Genomic DNA, 17,589 nt, shown 5'->3' with positions numbered 1-17,589 from the left:
TCTCCAATGATTATGAAGTCAGCTCATTGCACCCCTGTCCCACCCAAACTAAGAGCCGGTCTGCTGCACCCACAGTTTCTCTCTGCTTCCTGTCAGCTTGGTTGTCCTGCATGGTGACAACCGTGGTCTCAAATAAACCAGATGGCATCACAGGCGCTCTGCAAACTGGGAGATGGGGAAGAGGCCGTGCTGAGACAGGAAAACCTCAACGTTTTGAATGCTCTCGATCAAATGCAGAAGCCCTTTCCAAACCCCAAGTCTATGAACCAGACTGTCACTATCAAAGGACTCCCACTTTCCTCCGGGGGCAGTTTGGTTAACTTCTTGGAGGAAAAGAACAACACTTCACAGTAAGACACAAGTCTGGTCCCTTCCCTTCTTCCCTTCCTCCCAAGGCTGGAACTGGGGGATGGGAGGAGTGCCTTGAAGAAAACTTAATTTCTTGACCTGTCTCAACCAAGTCACTGGACTCCCAGGGGAAAGGATGTATGTGGGGTTGAGCTGTGTATGTATTCCAGAGCCCTTGATCAGCTCTTGAGGGCACTTGGACCCCTACCTCCAGGGGGCCTTCCTGGATTAGTGAAGGGTCTGTTGACTGCACTTGTTATCCTGCTTTGCCTGAATGAGTTCCTAACTCCCATGGCGCCTCTCCCTCAATCCTCCCTCGGTACCAGCCTGATTATGTCCTCCAAGAGCCTGCCTTCCCTCACTGTGAAATTTAGTCTTTCTCCTTGGTGATTCTGGGTTTCTGTTATCTCATTTCACAAAACTCTGAGAGCACCTGCAAGGTGTTTGGCCCAGTGTTAACTCCTGAATGCAGATCTGGAAAGCAAAGTCCTGGCCTCCAAGGAGTTCCCGGTCTGGTGGGGGTGGGGGTAGAATCAGGTAGGAAAATGAATGTTACAGCATAGTCTGGTAGAGTGCCTTGAGAAAACAGAAGCTGCAGCTTAGTATAGCTTGAGGGCTGTGTGCAGTGAAGGGAAGCTTCTGGGAAGAGGTGATAGTTGAGCTGAATCTCCAAGGAAGGGAAGAACTTAGCCAGTGAAGGGATGGTAGTGCAAGGTGATGTGCGCTGACGGAACTACTTGTGGGCATATGTTTCGTGGGTGTGTGACCTGTGTAGTCACACATGGCCCCACACTTAGAAGAGTCCCGTGCTTAGCTTAATGCTCTGCTGTCACTGTCTCAAAATTCTTAATTTTTAAATCAGGAGTCACAGACTTTTAAATTTTGCACTGGGCTCCACAAACTATGTAGCTGGTCCTGATTATATGAGAGGCTGAGAGCATGGTGTCCCTTCCCTAAGAGAACTGTAGTAAGAAGTTCTGGCTAAAATGGAGGGTGCTTGTAGGAATTTTTATGGTATAATGGGAGAGAAGGAGAGCCTCCTTCATCTGGCTCACCTGTCCCCCCGCCCGCTCCAGGAAGCCGACGCCAGCGGAGGATTCCGAATGCAGCTCCGACGAAACCAGCATCTCCTCCATCTCATCCACCTTGTTGAACCCCATCAAACTAGCCGTGACCCAGCTGAACAGCAGCTTCTTTGCAGGGATACCGGAGGGAGAGCTGAATAAACTCAGCTTAACCACGCTCGCCAAGAGTGAAGATAAGGGGGACCTGGCCCTCTGTCCCCACAAATATAAGTCCCAAGTGGTCCCTGGGGGCCTGTTGGACCTTGACAACCCTGAGCTGGACACAGACACCTCCTCAACGCTCTCTGAATCCTCTGTGACTGTGGACGTGCCAGATGCACCCTTCATCTGTGAACACACCGTCAGTGATACCACGGCTGTGGTGAGTTCCCCATGCTCGTGAGTTCAGCAAAGCCTTACTTGCTGCCCACTCTGTGCAAGCACTGAGTTGAGCTCTGTGGGAAGCATGAAGATGCCAAGACCTGCAACCTGACCTCAAGTTCGTGGTTTTAGTAAGGGAAAGAGGGCAGATCTCTAAAGAATTCCAAGATAGAAAGGGCTCAGTGCTGTAGGAAAAGGACAAATTAAATATCACTAGGAATTCAGAGGGAAAAAAACATTACTTCCAGCTGCAGGAATATGCTTCGTGGGTTTTGGTAACATTTGAGCTGAATTTCAGGATTTAAACACGTAGAGAGCAAGGAGGAAAGGCATCCCACGTGATCCCGCAATGCTAGCTCACAGGTGCCAAAGCATGGGAGGAAATGAGTAGCCTCAGTCGATCCCAGGTCCTAATCCAATACTTCTCAGTTTCAGGTGCCTATAGACCACCTGACCATGTTGCTAAAACTGAGATTCCTGGGCTTTGTCTCCAGAGATTCGGATTCAGGTGTGGGGTGGGGCCTGAAAATTTGCATTTCTAACAAATCCCCCAGAGCCTAGAATATGGGAAGGGGAGGAGAGGGGAGTAGAAGGGAACAGTTGGTCTGGTCATTTTACAGAGGCCCTCCAATGTTAGGCACCGTATAGATTTTTCTGTAGCAATACGTAACATCTGAAAGCTCTGTATTTTAGGAAGATAAAACATGAAGTTTCATTGTTGGATGGCCAGGAGCAAGCAGGGTTTTCTCAAAACGTGATCCCTGGCATCACCATCACATGGCAACGTGCTAGAAATTCAAGCTCTCTGTTTCACCGTGAGCCTTCAGATTCAGAAACTGTGGGGGTGGGGGGCAGCAATTTGCATTTTAACTAGTCCTCTAGGGTATTCTGATACACTAGAGTATGAGAACCACTAGCCTAGATTGAGGAAAAACTGGAAATGGGGAGACCAGAGACAATAGGCCCAAAAATCTGCAGTGTAACTAACTTTCCACAATCCTTGGCCAGGTTTGAGAATCACTGTCGTAAAGTGTGTGAGCTCTGGAGCTATGGGTTTGAATCTTAACTCTGCTACCTGCTATGACTCTTAGCCAGTTACTTGCCCTCTTGGATCTGTAACCCCATGTTCAGTGAGTGGCATACATAGATGATCTCCAAGATCCCCCTCAACTGACCCAGAATCTAAGGTCTAGAAACATGGAATGAGGGAACACCCTCGTGCGGGGGCTGGCCAGGGAGAGCAGCACATCCTGGTGGGAAGGTGGTCCCACATTCAGCATTGGAATGCCTCCCAACTACCAGTGAACATGCCTCAGTTCTGGCAGGAGATGGAAGTGGGGGCACTGACACCCACTTAGGGAAGCGGCTAGGGAAGGCCAGGTCTGAGGAAGCTTCGGGGGCTCTCTTCCCCTAGATTTCCTGGACCTATGCCTTGGGCAAGCAGCAGGTCAGTTTCTACCAGGTCCTGTTGCAGGAGATGGTCAAGAAAAGTGATGATGAGCTACCCAAGCCAAAGAATCACCCGTGGATCTTCAACAAAATCTTGGGCACCACCGTCAAGCTGATGGAGCTGAAGCCTAACACTAGTTACTGCCTCACCGTCCGCGCAGCCAACACAGCTGGAGTGGGGAAGTGGTGCAAGCCCTATAAAGTAAGCCCTGGGAGAAAAGGGGGGCCCCAGGGATGAGGGAGTAAAGTCTGAAATCAGAGCTGGGGCTTTGAGGGTGGGCAAAACCCCAGACCGCTCCCCTGATTCATCTCCCTGTGAGCTTATTCTCCTGGGAGAATGGCAGCAATTCCAGGTTTCTTTCTTCTGGGAGGTGTAAGGATTAAGCCTCACTGGGGTCCACTAAGAATGCAAACTAATGTATACATCAGCATCACTGTTATGCCCACCATCCAAAACCACTGGCTTATGGAGTCCACAACTCAGTACCAGTAATTCTGAGTGGACCAGAAGTTAAGTGCATTGAGGCAAACAGAGCAAGGACAAGAGGCTAAAGGAGAATGAAGGAAATAACCTGTGTGGGTGGAGGACAGTGGGGAGACAGGCTTGAGTTTTGACAGCCCTTTGGTAAAAACATCACACAACTGGGAAGCACAGGTTTGACGCATACCTATGTCTATTATCAGCTGGGTGACCTTGAGCAAATCAAGTCCCATCTTTGGACCTATTTGGTGTGTCAATGAATACGTTGGATGAGGCTATTTAAGATCCTACTTAGTGGACAGAAACAGAGAAAGTGAGCCAGGGTAGGTCATGGAAGGAATTCTGAGGGCTTTTCTTATTTCAGTTTGCAACCATGGCCACTGACTTCAACAGCTTCCCTGAGAATAATCCTATCCAGGTCACCGTGCAACGGAGGGAACCCCAGAGGAAAACCATCTCCATCGGGCTTGAGGACATGCGGAGGCTAGAGGATCTTGAGTATCTATTTCCCTACTAACAGGGAAGGCTCCAGGAAACCCCCTAACTACCTCCAGCTCTGGCCCAGGGCCCTCAGGAACCAGAACCATGCCAGGGGACTACTACCACTGCCAGTCCAGGGCCTGGCAGCAGTGGCACTTTATCTCCAACCCTGGGCTGGGGCCAAGACTAGATGGGAGCCCCATTTATCTGGAGACATCTTGGATAAGGTCAAGCCCAGCCACTGCCCACAGCTGCTAGGCTCCCTCTTACCCCAGATCTGGGCTGGGCCCAGGTCCCTCATTAAAGAACTGCAGACCATCCAGCACCCCTAAATTCTGCTTCATGCCACAGACAGCCTCTGTTGGGCCAGTTGCCACCTACCTTCATAGTTTCTGCCAGGACCGAGTCCAGATATGTGTGCATGTGGGGAAGGGGGGATGGAAAACAAGGATGGCTGGGCAATAGACTAGAAGGCTACAACCACCAACTGCATGGCACTGCCAGCATCACCCCATTGGTTTTGGTAGAGACCAATGGTACTCAAACACCAGGAGAAAACAGTGATTTAGGGCAGCAGGAAGGCAGCTGGTAAACTGTCAGTGCTAGAACTGAGCTCTGGAGGAGTGTGGTAAGAAGTGTACAAGTTTTGGGGACAGAACCTGGGTTTAATCCTGGCTCTTTCTCTTAATGGGTGTTAAGCTGTCCTCCCACTGTTTTCGATTTCCTGCTCTGGGGTGGTACAGGGCAAAGTTAAGCTTCCTGGTCTTGGTTTCCTTACCAAAACCTGGGAATGTTACAGCCCTGTACTCATGGGTACAGGGTGATTGTGAGGATCATCTGAGAGCACAGCAGACCAAGTGTGGGGCACTGAGTAGGAGCTCAGCCACTGCTGGCTCCCCTTGGTCCTCATTTCACCAACCTGCTACAGAAGTATACAAGGTAGAAGCTTGGAATCACAGCAAAGTAATCTGCAAAATCACAGGACAGACAGTTGGAGAAGGGCTGATGGGTGGAAGAGAGTGAGAAGAGCCCTAAACAGCTCATACAAGGATTGCTTAAAAATTCAGCCTGAATAGATGCCTTGATCCACCTTGGCACTGGATGCAGGCAGAAATGGAGATAGGATGCATGGAGGTCAAGATCTTGGTCAAGGGCCTGAGAACACCTAGGTGGGGATCCCTTTCTCAAGGGGCCAGAGCCCACCCTCCCACAGCACCCATACTCGCTTCTACTAGCGCTCTGACTGCACCATCCACGTTCCCATTACAAAGGGAACTCTCAGGACAGCCACTGTCTTCCTCAATGCATCCTGAAAGCCTAGCAGTGCTTGTTGCACTGCAGGGGCTCAAGAAAATGAGCTGCATGAAGGAGAGAAGGCATCCCAAGAGAAGCGTTCTTTAATCCCTGCAATGAGAAAGCGTTTTACATTTGTAGGCCAATGCAGTAGCCTTTAACTGGTGTGTTAGGAACTACATTTCTAATTTAAGGGAAACAGCTATTTGTGCCTAGTGGCCACAGTGGACAGAAGTCAGATTTGTCCTCTGATCCTATGGCAGGAGCTTTGGCTGACTCTCCCAGCCTCAGTTGGTGGCCTCTTCTTCATAGGTGCAGGGGGAATGATGAGAGGCAACTTCCTGGTCAGTGTGGTATTCATGTAGCCCAGCAGAGATGGGGGGGAGAGGTAGACAAACAAATTTAATGCAGCCCTTGACTAAGCCCTGGGATTCTAGGGCAATGAATTATAACCTGAACACAAAATATAAGTTATTTATTTGGCCAAAGAATCCAAGATTTGACCCTGAATAGAGTTGACATTGGAAAAAGGAGGCAGGGGCAGCAGCTGAGGTCCGGCATTCTACTTGGCCTCCCAGCCAGCCCATGCCAACACCAGCAAGGTAGAGAGTGATGGTCAAGAGCCGAATTCAGTGACGTCCTCCCACGGCTTTGGATTTCCTGCTCTGGGGTGGTACAGGCAGGGGACCTGTGTGGGAGAACCCCCTCTGGGCTCTGTCCATGGTCGTTCTCAGTGTCCTCACTACTGAAGGGGGTGCACATACTGCCACTTCCCTCACCTTAGTCTGTGTCAGCGAAGGGAGCTTGCAGAAGCCAAATCCAGGGAGAGTCAGAGAAAACTGAGACTTTATCTCCTCCATCTGTGGAGAAGGAGCAGGAATCAGGATGGGGGGGTCTCCCTCCAAGAAAGGAAGGTTGCCATGTAATCCCAGGAACCCACTGCAGGGGACAGCATCTGTGCTATCCTCTGTCTGGCCACAACACAGGTTGTGCACTCAGTGGCTGCCTCGGCCAGGACCTCAACACAGCCCTAGCTGTCCAACGACAAACAGTGACAATCCTTTACAAGTACACAATGCTTTAGGCTCCAAAGTGTGTGCACCCTCCTATTTTTTATCCTTCCAATAGTCTGTTGAAGTTTGATAATTCCCAAGGAACAGGTTAACGAAGTTTCCCAAAACTGTACAATGAAAAGCACAATCAGAATTTGAACTCAGGTCAGAAAATTCCAAAATTCAAAGCTCTAACAAAGCACTACTGCCTCGTGCTGAAGAGACCCCTCAGACCGAATACTGTCAGGGGTTCTAACAACCTCTATAATTCCCGTGGCCCTCCTATTTGCCCACTGAGGACCTGTCTTCACACACCACCTCAGAACAGCTGGTGCACCCAGAGAGTTCCTCAGAATTCTAAGGCAGAAGGGGAAGATTGCAGAAATGGACTTAAGGGCAGGAGAGCCAAATAACCACCAGCTCCCTCAGACTCACATCCGGAGGCATTTGTCCTTGCCGCCACTTGCCACTCTCTGGCCATCTGGACTCCAGTCGACTGCATACACCTAAACCAAGGAGGGAAAGTGGGGTAGCGGGGAAGGTAAGGGGAGAGAGCACGAAGCAGGCCAAGGCCAAGGAGTGCCAGGCTTCAGTCCTACAAGGGGAAGTCGAACCTCATCAGCGTGGCCTGGCAGGTCTGTGGCCAGCTTCTGGGCTTTCACGTCCCACACCTTCAGTGTGCTGTCACTGCTGCCACTGACCAGGAGCCGACTGTCAGCTGACCATGCAATCTGGTACACAGCAGCCACGTGGCCACGCAGGGAGGCCAGGTACCTGAGCCAGGGAACAATGATATTTAGATCTTTAAAGATGGTTTCGAGAGTCCCCTGTGTCCTGGCTATATATCAAAACTACCCAGGTAACTTTCACAATATCTCAGTGCTTGGCTCCCATCCCAGGCCAATTTAACCACCACCAGGTGTTACTGCTCATACAAAACTCCAAGTGAGCAGTTTCTAGGAAGCCTCTTGCCAGGACTCTGTAGGACTTTGCCTACCTTAGAATCCAATGCAGACACATGCTTAGCTAATCAGCCTGACACCCAACATAACAGTTACTAGCTGACAGGTGGCATAGATTCGACAGTGGGCAGGCCCACCTCGAAATTTTCACACCAACGAGACCAAATATGTGTCTATGGACACACCATTAGGGCCCCTGAACCTCCATTTTCTGTGTCTTAAAAAGAAACCGAATTACCTATCTCAAAGTGTTGCTGGGTAAAAATACACACTGCCTTGACATATACGTAGCAGGCACTCAGAAATTACTCCCCCTTCAGCCTCAATCGGCTCTTCTAACCCAATAAACTCCAAGTGCCCTGTCTCATGACAGCAGCATCAGTATAAGATTCATCTGGTAACTTTATTAAAATGCAGATTTTGATTCAGAAGGTATGAGGTGGGGCAGCAAGAGCCTGCATTTCTACTGAGCCCCCGGTGGTGCCGATGCCGCAGATGTGTGACATCCACTTCACTGCTGGAAGTGAGGGTGGGATATTGAGTGGATTACAATCCTGCAGTCATTTCTTCCCAGGCCTAAAGCCAGCTTTATTATCCTTTCTCTCCTTAAATATGAAAGAAGCTATGATTTTCAGTGCCACTTAGTGTTGGCCCCAAAGAGGCCAACTCATTTAATCCTTGTAACTAAATTGAAGGTAAGGGATCATGTTGCATACTACAGAGAGGAAACCAAGGCTCAGAAAATCCAAAACTTGACCAAGGTCAGACAGTGGCAAAGCAACGCTCCTCCTATTCTCTCCTTAAATGCCCCTTCTTTCTCCACTCCCTCCTCCACCCCACTCACTTGCCCGTTCTGCCATCCCACAGCTTGATAGACTTGTCGAAGGAGGCGCTGGCGATGATGCGGGAGTCAGGAGAGAAAAGCACCTGGTTGATGAGGGCTTGGTGTCCTGTCATACGTGCCAGGGGCTTCTTATCCTCTGCTGGGGACCACAGGAAGAGGGTGAAGTCATCTGAGCCAGACACCAGCCGTTCTGGGCCGTGGCCCTGGGCAGGGGGTGAGGCACATAGCACACGCGTTGGACAAGGTCTTAGAAGAGCTCGACTTCAGTAATACATGTACCACCAATGACAATACCAGGGACAGAGGTCAGGACAAGGAGAAAGAAGGCCATGAATTTACCCATGGCCCCAGACAAATCATTTGCCCAAAGGAAAAGGAAACTCTGTGCGTGTGGAATGACTTCTAAGGTACATAGTTACATGAAAAAGCAAGGCAAAGAATGGTATGCTAAAATAGGGGGAAGAATTTTATATGTAGGCATGTACATGTGTATATATTTGTGTGTATGCTATGCCTTACACACGTGCTCACATGAAATCTCTAGAAACACCAGATACTGCTAATGCTGGCTGCTTCAAGAAGGAACGGATGGTTATGGGACAGAGATGGGAGACTTTCTACTGCAAACCTTTTTGTATTCTTTGAACCTTAGAATGCCCGGATATGTCACTTAACCAACAAAGTAACCAAAAGAGAGTCACCTTAGGGGTATGACAGATAAGCAAGTAAACAAAGGGAAATAAAATAATCTCTAGTGCCTTAAGATTTTAGGATTACAAACGAGGATGATTAAAATAACTTTTTGGAGAAGGTACACCCTGATCTGGAGCTAGGATAGAGGGAGGCCTGAGTGCCCACAGAGCGTTTCAGGGACCAGTGGGAGTGGCGTGGAGCTGGGAATGCACAAATGGCACACTCACCCGCACAAGGTTGTATCGACTCAGCGCCCTCTCCTTCAACTCCTGCACTGTGTCCAGCCACCGGAGAGAAAAGAAGATGGGGAACAAGGCTAATTAGAAAACCCAAAACAAAGAGCAAACCCCTAGACCAAGTTCCACTCACACCCCAATAAGCAGCAGAACCTGCTCTTTCCCCTCCCTCTCCCATTCACTCACAGGACCCCTGGAGGTCTTGGGCGTTAACTGAGGCCTCAGCAGGCTCAAAGGCCCCTGTACGCAGGGCGTAGTCAGTGCTGAGTGCCATGGTGTTCACCCAGTGGCCATGGCCTTGCAGCGTTCTGCACAGCACACCCTAGGGTAGGGGGAGACAAGTCAAACTCACATAAGCTCCACTCTCCACCTCGGGGACCTGCACCCCCAGATTAGTCCAAGAAGATGTGACATGTGCGGCATAGGAACAAAGAATCGGGACCCTGAGGCCCTGGTTGCAGCTTCACTCCTCATGCACTGTGACCTTAATCGATATCACCCCTGGGCTTAAGTCTCTGCACCTATAAAATGAGGGCATCCACCCAGCTCGATGTTTTTGAAAGTATGTTTTGTGGAAGGACTTGGTTAAGTAAGTACATTAGAATAAAAGGGCTCCAATCAAATAGGCCTGGGGTATGGTTAGTTTGATAACGCTAAACAGAATTGCTGATGGCAGGAATTTTCACAGCCTTGACTATGCTAACAGACACCAAATCTTTAGTCTGCAATGCTGACCACAGAACCTCTTGTTCCCTAAGCACATCCCCTAATGGGGCTTCTAGGCCACACTGGAGACACACTGGGCTCGTGGATCTGACCCAAGGTTCCTTCCAGTGCTGACATGTTGTGCCCCCCAACCTGGTTTCCAGATCCTCCTGGCTCTTACATCATGTGCCCTCCAGACTTTGATGGTGCGGTCCTGGGAGGCAGAGTAGAGAAGACCATCCCCTCCCCAGAGGAGACAAGTGACCGACTGGGTGTGACTGGTGAGGATGCGCTCGCAGCGGCCTGCTGTTGTGTCCCAGATCCGCACACTGCCGTCCTTGGAGCTGCTGGCCACATAGCGGCACTCAGGGTTCCTAGTGAGGGAGAGGTGACCTCATTTCTGACCTGGGGGTACTGCCTTCCCAGAGCACCTTTCATTCCCAACTCAAAGGCCAGGGACAATCTCAACAGCTTCCTGACCCCAAGATGTGGCTGCCTGCCAACACAACAAGCAAACTCACCACCCTCCCCCTGTCTATGTGGGACATGACTCCCAGGGGTGTGGACCTTCCTGGCAACGTGGGACAGAAATCCTAGAATGAGCTGAGACTCAGCATCAAGGGATTGAGAAAAACCCAAGAATGAGCTGAGACTTAGCATCAAGGGATTGAGAAAACCTTCTCAACCAAAAGGGAGACGAGTGAAATGAGACAAAGTGTCAATGGCTGAGAGATTCCAAACAGAGTCGAGAGGTTATCCTGGAGGTTATTCTTATGCATTAAGTAGATCATCATCTTGTTATTCAAGATGTAATGGAGAGGCTGGAGGGAACTGCCTGAAAATATAGAGCTGTGTTCCAGTAGCCATGTTTCTTGAGGATGATTGAATAATGATATAGCTGTCACAGTGTGACTGTGTGATTGTGAAAACCTTGTGTCTGATGCTCCTTTTATCTACCTTGTCAAGAAATGAGTAGACACATGAAATAAAAATAAATAATAGGGGGAACAAATGTTGACTTTAGTTTGAAATGCTAGTGATCAATGAAAGTGAGGGGTAACGGGTATGGTATGTATAATCTTTTTTTTCTATTATTGTTTTATTTGTTTCTGTTTTCTTTTTATTTCTTTTTCTGAATTGATACAAATGTTCTAAGAAATGATGAATATGCAACTATGTGATGATATTGAGAATTACTCAATATATATGTAGAATGGAATTATATGTTAATGTTTTTGCTTGTTTGTTCTTAATTTTTAATAAATAAATAAATAAATAAATAAAAAGATGTAATGGAGCGGCTGGAGGGAACTGCCTAAAAATGTAGAGCTGTGTTCCAGTAGCCATGTTTCTTGAAGATGATTGTATAATGATATCCATGTTTCTTGAAGATGATTGCATAATGATATAGCTTTCACAGTGTGACTGTGTGATTGTGAAAACCTTGTGTCTGATGCTCCTTTTATCTACCTTGTCAACAGATGAGTAGAACATATGGAATAAAAATAAAATAGAGGCAACAATTGTTAAAATAAATTTAGTTTGAAATGCTAGTGATAAATGAAAGTGAGGGGTAAGGGGTATGGTATGTACAATTTTTTTTCTGTTTTCGTTTTATTTCTTTTTCTGAATAGATGCAAATGTTCCAAGAAATGATCATGATAATGAATATGCAACTATGGGATGATATCGTGAATTACCGATTATATATGTAGAACGGAATGATCAAAAGAGGAATGTTTGCGTTTGTTTGGTGTTTTTTGGTATTTAAAAAAATAAAATAAAATAAATTAAAAAAAAGATGTGGCTGCCCTGCAGAGCATTCCCAGGCCTGTGATGGGCCAGTCTTCGCCAACACAGCAATGCAGGGCTGAGAGAGCTTTCCCACTGCCTTGGCCAAGCTGTCACTGTCATTCAGATTGCATACCCCACCCCGACGGAGTTGAACAGGGAAGGGGGACAAGTTTTGAACCCCTGGATCCTCATTTGCCTACGCTGCACTTTCCCCCCAGCACTGTCAGTGTCACTTACGCATGGAGAGGTTCCCAGCTGAGGCCTGTGATCCACTTGCTGTGGCCAGCGAGGGTCCTGCCCTCTTGCTTCCCTGTTCTTGGATCCCACAGGAGAATCTGTAGAACAAAAGTTCACCAAATAACCCTCTACCACCTGTCCCTTGTCAGGGAGCCAGCCCTCTGTGAAGACCTTAGAACCTGATTCTGAACTACCCCCAGGAAGGGAGCCCCAGAGCCCCTGCCTAGCTATCATGACTACCATCTACCTGGCCATTCTTGCAGCCTGAGGCCAGCTTCTTGCCATCTGGAGACCAGGATATGCTAAGGACCCAATGTCTGTGACCTAAGAAAGCAGAGAGGGAGGAAGGAGGGATGATCATATCTGTCTTTACCCCCAGTGCCTAGGGTACTCCATAACCATTTACAGAATAATGAGTGATCAAACAAACAGAGAGATGAAGCTTTTTAGGCATAGAGAGAACAAAAGCCATGTGCTCAGAGCTATGCATCTCACTACACAGATAACACCACTTTCTAATAATTCCTCATGGTATAATTTTTTCAGAGCCATCATTTCATATAACTCTCACAACAGTTGCAAGGTATCGAGCAAAGCAAGAATTATCATTCCCCTTTTCCAGATAAGAAAACCAAAGCTTGGAGAGGGGGCATGCCTTACACAAAGCCCACCAAGTGTGGACCCTGGGCCAACAGTAGCAGCATTACCTAGGAACCTGCTAGAAATACAAATTCTTAGGCTCCACCCCAGACTTACTGAAACAAAAACTCTGGGAGTGGGACCCAGCAATCTATACTTTAACAAGCCTCCCAGATAATTCTGATGCACCCTAGAGTGTGAAAGGGTAGACTCAAGCTACCAGACAGTCAGACCCTCTCCACAACCCCACACTGACTCGTGGGTCTTTAGTCTTTGCTATCTGTAAATAGCCAGCTGGGCTCAAGGGTACAGTCCCCACTTAGGAACAGGAGCTGCTAAATGGATGTTAAGGACTGGCTTCTGTTCTAGGCCTCCTCAGGAACTAAAGAATCAAGTGAATCAGATGCCCACCACTGCATCAGGAGCCCCAACAGGCTAACTGCATACTGACCCTTGCATGTGAAATGTGGTGTCTCGGTGCTAAGATCCCAGAAGCGTACAGTGGTGTCTCCAGAGCCACTGGCCAGGTACCTGGGAAAGAAGAGGCCACCTGAGTTTTGCACGGATGGGCAAGGGTTCGGCCCATTGCATATGTGTATTTCTACTGCCTAGGCAACTGTCTTCTGTGTTGAGAATCTAGAACTAGACCTTTTCTTTCTCCTGAGAAGGAAGATGATGCCATCTGGAAGAAGAGCCCATGGGGCTATTTCTCTCCTCTTCCTTCCTAAAAGGAATGGCACAGCTATAACCAGCTTTTCTTCTTATCCTCATTGGGTTGTAAGAAGCAAATAATCCCAATTTCACAAATGAAGAATTAACTCAGAAAGGTTAAGTGACTTGCAGGTCACATAGTTAGAAAGGAGCAGAGCTGAGTTTGCAGTTCAGATTTGACACTGAGTTGAGAGAGGGGCCTTCCAAGGTAGGTGTCCTTGGTTTTTGGGAACCAAGCCCCACTGGTCCCCAGGAAGTTCCTCTTTTGCAACCTGAGTCCATGGTTTGGGTCTTATGGCAGGCAGCCCAGGCCCCATTGACTGTAACTTGAGGGGACTCTCCCAAACCAGCCAGAAGCTATACCCCATTTCACCCCCCTCCTCAATTCTGCTTCCATCCTTACTTTCCTGTGGGGCTGAAGGCCACAGAAATGACTGCCTCGCTGTGACCCTCTAAGGAGCTGGTGCAGCGGGTCACAGCCCGGACTCTGAAGACAGCCTGTGGTTGGTAGATGATGTCCACAACCTTCTCTGTCTCCACGGCCTGTGACTCCAGAGTCTTCCCCAGTGAGGACACAATCTCGGCATTGTGGACATAGAAAGCCAGTGGCAAGGGATCCTCCTGGAAGACAAAGGCAAAGGGCAACTCCCCATCAAAGGATTTGCAGGGACCACCTCCACCAGGGATGCTCCCCACTGAGCTGTGAGGAGATGAAGCTTCCTTCTCAACAGCCCTGCCTGGGATAGATACCTCCATCGTTCCCTATCAAGCAAGACCTTTTTAATCCTTGAAGAGCTATTGTAGTAGACATATAGTTCCTTAAAAGCCCTTACTTGCATCTCACAACAACCCTGGAAGGCAAACATTAATATTCCCACTTGGTAGATGGAAAAATTGAGTCTCAGCAGACCATGATGGCTCAGCAGGCAGAGTTCTTGCCTGCCATGATGGAGACCCAGGTTCAATTCCCAGCGCCTGCCCATGCAAAAGAAAAATATGCCCTGTTTTAAAAAAAAAAGAAAAAAACACGGCATGGTACTGGCACAAACATATAGACTGCAAATGTTCAAAAACATGATTGTGAGAGTGCACAACTATGTAACAAAGTTGTGAGCCACTGACTCACACAAACATGTCAAGAATGTTTGTTGTTTATAATAAAAATATTTTTAAAAAAGAAAAGAAAAACAAAACAAAAAAAAGCTGAGTCTCGGAGCAACTAAATAACTAGCCCAATGTCCTACTACTAATGACTAAAGGGATTCTGATTGTTCAGTGCTCTAAAAAAGAAAAGACTCAAGTCCAAGATTAGGGTTAATACATTAGCATTATGCAGTGTTTCTCAAGCCACCACACTATGTTACACATAAAAAGCCTTCAAAAAGCTACTTTAAAATAAAAACCCCTGCTTCACCCCAGAATCTGGTTAAATATGGGGTGGGTTGGGGTCCAGGAACCGCATTTTTTAACAAGCTCCCCCAATCCCCACACAGAAGGGAAGACTGATAAATACTGGTTTAGAGATTAAAGGCAAGGGCTTTTTAGTCTAACAGATTTGGGTTCAAATTCCAAATCTACCACCTACTGGGTAGCATCGTGCAACTAATTTAATCCCTCCGGATTAAACTGTAAAATGGAACTGTTAATGCGTCCCATTATGAGGCGCTATGGTGAGCAATCAGTGAGTCAAAGCACCCAAGAAGACCAAAACGCGGTGGCTCTCAGAGGGTCCATCCGCGGTCGGCATTTAAAGCGCTTTCGGACTGATTACACCTTCCGACCCTCCCCAAAGGTAGAAGACGCCAGGAACTTACGCAAGGGTGTATCACCCAAGGACGGTAGGTTAGTGGGAGGCTCTTAAACCTCAGCCCTTCGGTCTCCAAACCCCCTCTGGGCCTGGTTAGAACAGCACTCCCTCAGCCCCACCCAGGGGAGATGCGAGCCTGCCCCCGCTCACCTGGGCCAGCAGCGCGTTGCATACGAGCTGCAACTTGTCAGGGGTGATGTCCACCGGCACGTCGAAAGGGGTGCCCAGCACTTGTCCGCCCTCATCCTGGAACTGCACTAGCAGCCGCTGTACGTCGCTCACCGCCGTTTCGTCCTGCGCATACACGAGGGGCGGGGATCAGCCATTCAGCCCCGAAGGGAGGGCTCCCACTGCCGACTCCCACCGGCCTCCGGGACCAGGAGTCTGAGTTCTCAATCGTTACGCCCCCCGCCCCATTTCCGTACACCCGCCGCTACCACTACCGCTACCGCAGCCGCCATCCTGCGTCCTCACGTGGAGCAGAAAGAGTCGGCGGAACCGAGTTCCGCCCCCGTGGCCAGAAGGCGCCTGCAATCAGCAATATCGCCCTCCGGCGGTCTGGAGGGGAAGTGTCACGCCGCGCCTGGCCTCCTGCGTGGGGAGTGGGTTCACCTGGGACTGGCCTTAACCACCTCCGGGGGAGACAGCGCCACCTCCACACTCAGTCCCTGCCAGTACCTTACGGGATTCGTGCTCCATTTTACAGATGAGGAAACCGAGGCTCTGAGAGGTTCATTGATTTCCCCCAAGATCATAACTAGGAAACGGCAGAAGCAGGACCCCTGCAAGGAGGGGCTTACAAAGCCAGAGACTGCTAGATTGGGGGAAGAAATGATTTTTCTTTTTAAATAAACCAAGTCAATTAATACTTGATGGGTTCAAAAGCAAAAAAAAAATTATACAGTGATGAACATTTTAAAGTAATAATAGTGATGATGATAGCAATGTGTTTAGCATTGTGCTAAGTGCTTTAGATATGTAATTCATTTAACCCTCAAAACAACGCTTTTATGCTCATATTACAGATGAGCAACCAAAGCAGAGAGCGGTGAATGTGAGCTCTCTTGCCAGAGACCTGGTCCAGAAACTCACATCCAGTCAGTCCTAGGACAGTTTTAAGTCCTGTCACTTAAAACTCATTAATACATCTTGAATACATTCATGTCTCTCCATCCCCACTGCCACACTCCAGGCTGAGTCACCATTATTTCCTGCTCGAATCAATGCACAGCTTCCTAACAGGCCTTCCTGTGATAGCTGGATAATTAGGAAAATGCTCAATATAATCCTTTAGCTCAAAAATACTTAGTATAGTGTTTCGCAACTAGAAATGCTTATTGTAATCAAACCACTGAAGCAGCTGTGATTCACGTCAAGCTTGAAAGCCCTTACTAGCAAAGTTTGCTGTGTCCTAATCTCAAAAGTTTATTTTCTGTTCCTGGTTACACTAATGAGGTCTTCCCCAGCTCTGCCTCCAGGGATAAGACCATATGGACTAATATTAGCACCTTCCTCCCTTTGAAGGATAGGATCAAAAGCCTGAATGGTCAACCAGAAAAGAAAAGCCAACGAGACAATACAATATGCTGACCAAAAAACATGACACAGGCAACTGTTACTCAATTTTAATGAATCCTGTGCCTTTTAGGTTTTTAATTCTGCTTTCTTCTTCTGGACCCTTGCCATTCCTTTGTCTGTTTGAACTATAAAAGCTCAAATCACCTTTCTCACTTTGAACTGGTCTTAGAAAAATTTTTCCTCAAGTTCCTTGTGGATGCATCTTCAATAAACTCACCTCACCAAAGCAAAGAGACTTCTCTGTTTGATGTGGGATCAGGCGGGCCTCATTATGTAGGACCCTGTTTTCTGAGGGTAACACCTGTTTCCATTCTTGCTTCCTACAATCTGTTCTCCAGTCTGCAGCCAGAATGGTTTTTTCAAACCTGAAACCTGGTCAAAACTTTAAAACCCTTCAATATCTTCCCATTACATGCAAGAAAAAACAAATTCCTTAGAACAGTCCACTTGGCCTTGCATACACCTCCAGCCACCCACCTCCCGCTTTAAGATCCAACTGTTAGGGCCTTTTCATGCAGTTTTCTCTGCCTGGAACAGTTCCTAACTGTTCAGTTCTAGTATTAAACATTCATTCAACAAATATCTTTGAGACCTACTCTCTGCCAGGCGCTGTTATAGGAGCTCTACGAATATTAACTCATTTAATCACTTAGGGAAATCTTCTCTGAAACTAGGTCATATTTGCTGTTATATGTTTCCAAAACATCTTGTTATTACTCACATTTAGAAATCACAGATTTGTGGAACTATTTCATCCATTCATTCAACAAATTCAGCATCCATCATTGGGCTCCTGTTATATACCATGCACTGTTCTAGGATCTTGGAATATATA

At 47.9% G+C, this 17,589-nt stretch overlaps 2 protein-coding genes across 8 annotated transcripts; one reads left to right on the top strand and one right to left on the bottom strand.

Annotated features, from left to right (window-relative positions):
* The first annotated feature begins 23 nt into the window (after positions 1 to 23).
* Positions 24 to 4,549, top strand: FNDC8 (fibronectin type III domain containing 8). 2 transcript variants are annotated; one of them, XM_077165156.1, is made up of 4 exons: positions 24 to 350; positions 1,425 to 1,794; positions 3,268 to 3,444; positions 4,088 to 4,549. In XM_077165156.1, the coding sequence occupies exons 1-4, from the start codon at positions 142 to 144 to the stop codon at positions 4,238 to 4,240; spliced, it is 909 nt and encodes a 302-aa protein (XP_077021271.1). In that variant the 5' UTR covers positions 24 to 141; the 3' UTR covers positions 4,241 to 4,549. The 2 variants fall into 2 exon arrangements, with proteins under 2 accessions (XP_077021271.1, XP_077021270.1); XM_077165155.1 differs by having other exon boundaries at positions 3,208 to 3,444.
* NLE1 (notchless homolog 1) lies at positions 1,403 to 15,700 on the bottom strand. Of its 6 annotated transcripts, XR_013177689.1 has the most exons (14): positions 15,602 to 15,645; positions 15,327 to 15,470; positions 13,773 to 13,990; positions 13,110 to 13,189; positions 12,267 to 12,343; positions 12,020 to 12,117; positions 10,170 to 10,362; positions 9,470 to 9,605; positions 9,275 to 9,321; positions 8,355 to 8,557; positions 7,163 to 7,322; positions 6,984 to 7,054; positions 6,276 to 6,356; positions 1,403 to 5,837 (listed from the first exon to the last, which is right to left on the bottom strand). XR_013177689.1 is itself a non-coding variant. In XM_077165148.1 (13 exons), the coding sequence occupies exons 1-13, from the start codon at positions 15,635 to 15,637 to the stop codon at positions 6,344 to 6,346; spliced, it is 1,470 nt and encodes a 489-aa protein (XP_077021263.1). In that variant the 5' UTR covers positions 15,638 to 15,700; the 3' UTR covers positions 5,957 to 6,343. The 6 variants fall into 6 exon arrangements, 5 of the variants coding, with proteins under 5 accessions (XP_077021263.1, XP_077021266.1, XP_077021262.1 ...); XM_077165148.1 differs by lacking the exon at positions 1,403 to 5,837 and having other exon boundaries at positions 5,957 to 6,356; positions 15,608 to 15,700; XM_077165151.1 differs by lacking the exon at positions 1,403 to 5,837 and having other exon boundaries at positions 5,957 to 6,356; positions 15,620 to 15,692.
* Between the last annotated feature and the right edge of the window lie 1,889 nt (positions 15,701 to 17,589).

Source organism: Tamandua tetradactyla, chromosome 6 (genome assembly GCF_023851605.1).
Source record: "Tamandua tetradactyla isolate mTamTet1 chromosome 6, mTamTet1.pri, whole genome shotgun sequence".
Taxonomy (NCBI): Eukaryota; Metazoa; Chordata; class Mammalia; order Pilosa; family Myrmecophagidae; genus Tamandua; species Tamandua tetradactyla.
The sequence above is the reverse complement of the archived record's forward strand: the minus strand, read 5'-3'. Positions and strand labels throughout refer to the sequence as shown.

Excerpts from the sequence above, each read along its gene's own strand:
- FNDC8 (XM_077165155.1), top strand. The coding sequence starts at position 142 with ATGGCATCACAGGCGCTCTGCAAACTGGGAGATGGGGAAGAGGCCGTG. Across the intron at positions 1,795-3,207 it reads TCAGTGATACCACGGCTGTG|ATTTCCTGGACCTATGCCTT; the intron begins GTGAGTTCCCCA and ends CTCTTCCCCTAG. Across the intron at positions 3,445-4,087 it reads AGTGGTGCAAGCCCTATAAA|TTTGCAACCATGGCCACTGA; the intron begins GTAAGCCCTGGG and ends TTCTTATTTCAG.
- NLE1 (XM_077165147.1), bottom strand. The coding sequence starts at position 15,637 with ATGGCGGCTGCGGTAGCGGTAGTGGTAGCGGCGGGT. Across the intron at positions 13,991-15,326 it reads GCAACGCGCTGCTGGCCCAG|GAGGATCCCTTGCCACTGGC; the intron begins GTGAGCGGGGGC and ends TTTGTCTTCCAG. Across the intron at positions 8,558-9,274 it reads GTCGATACAACCTTGTGCGG|GGCCACGGCCCAGAACGGCT; the intron begins GTGAGTGTGCCA and ends CCCCCTGCCCAG.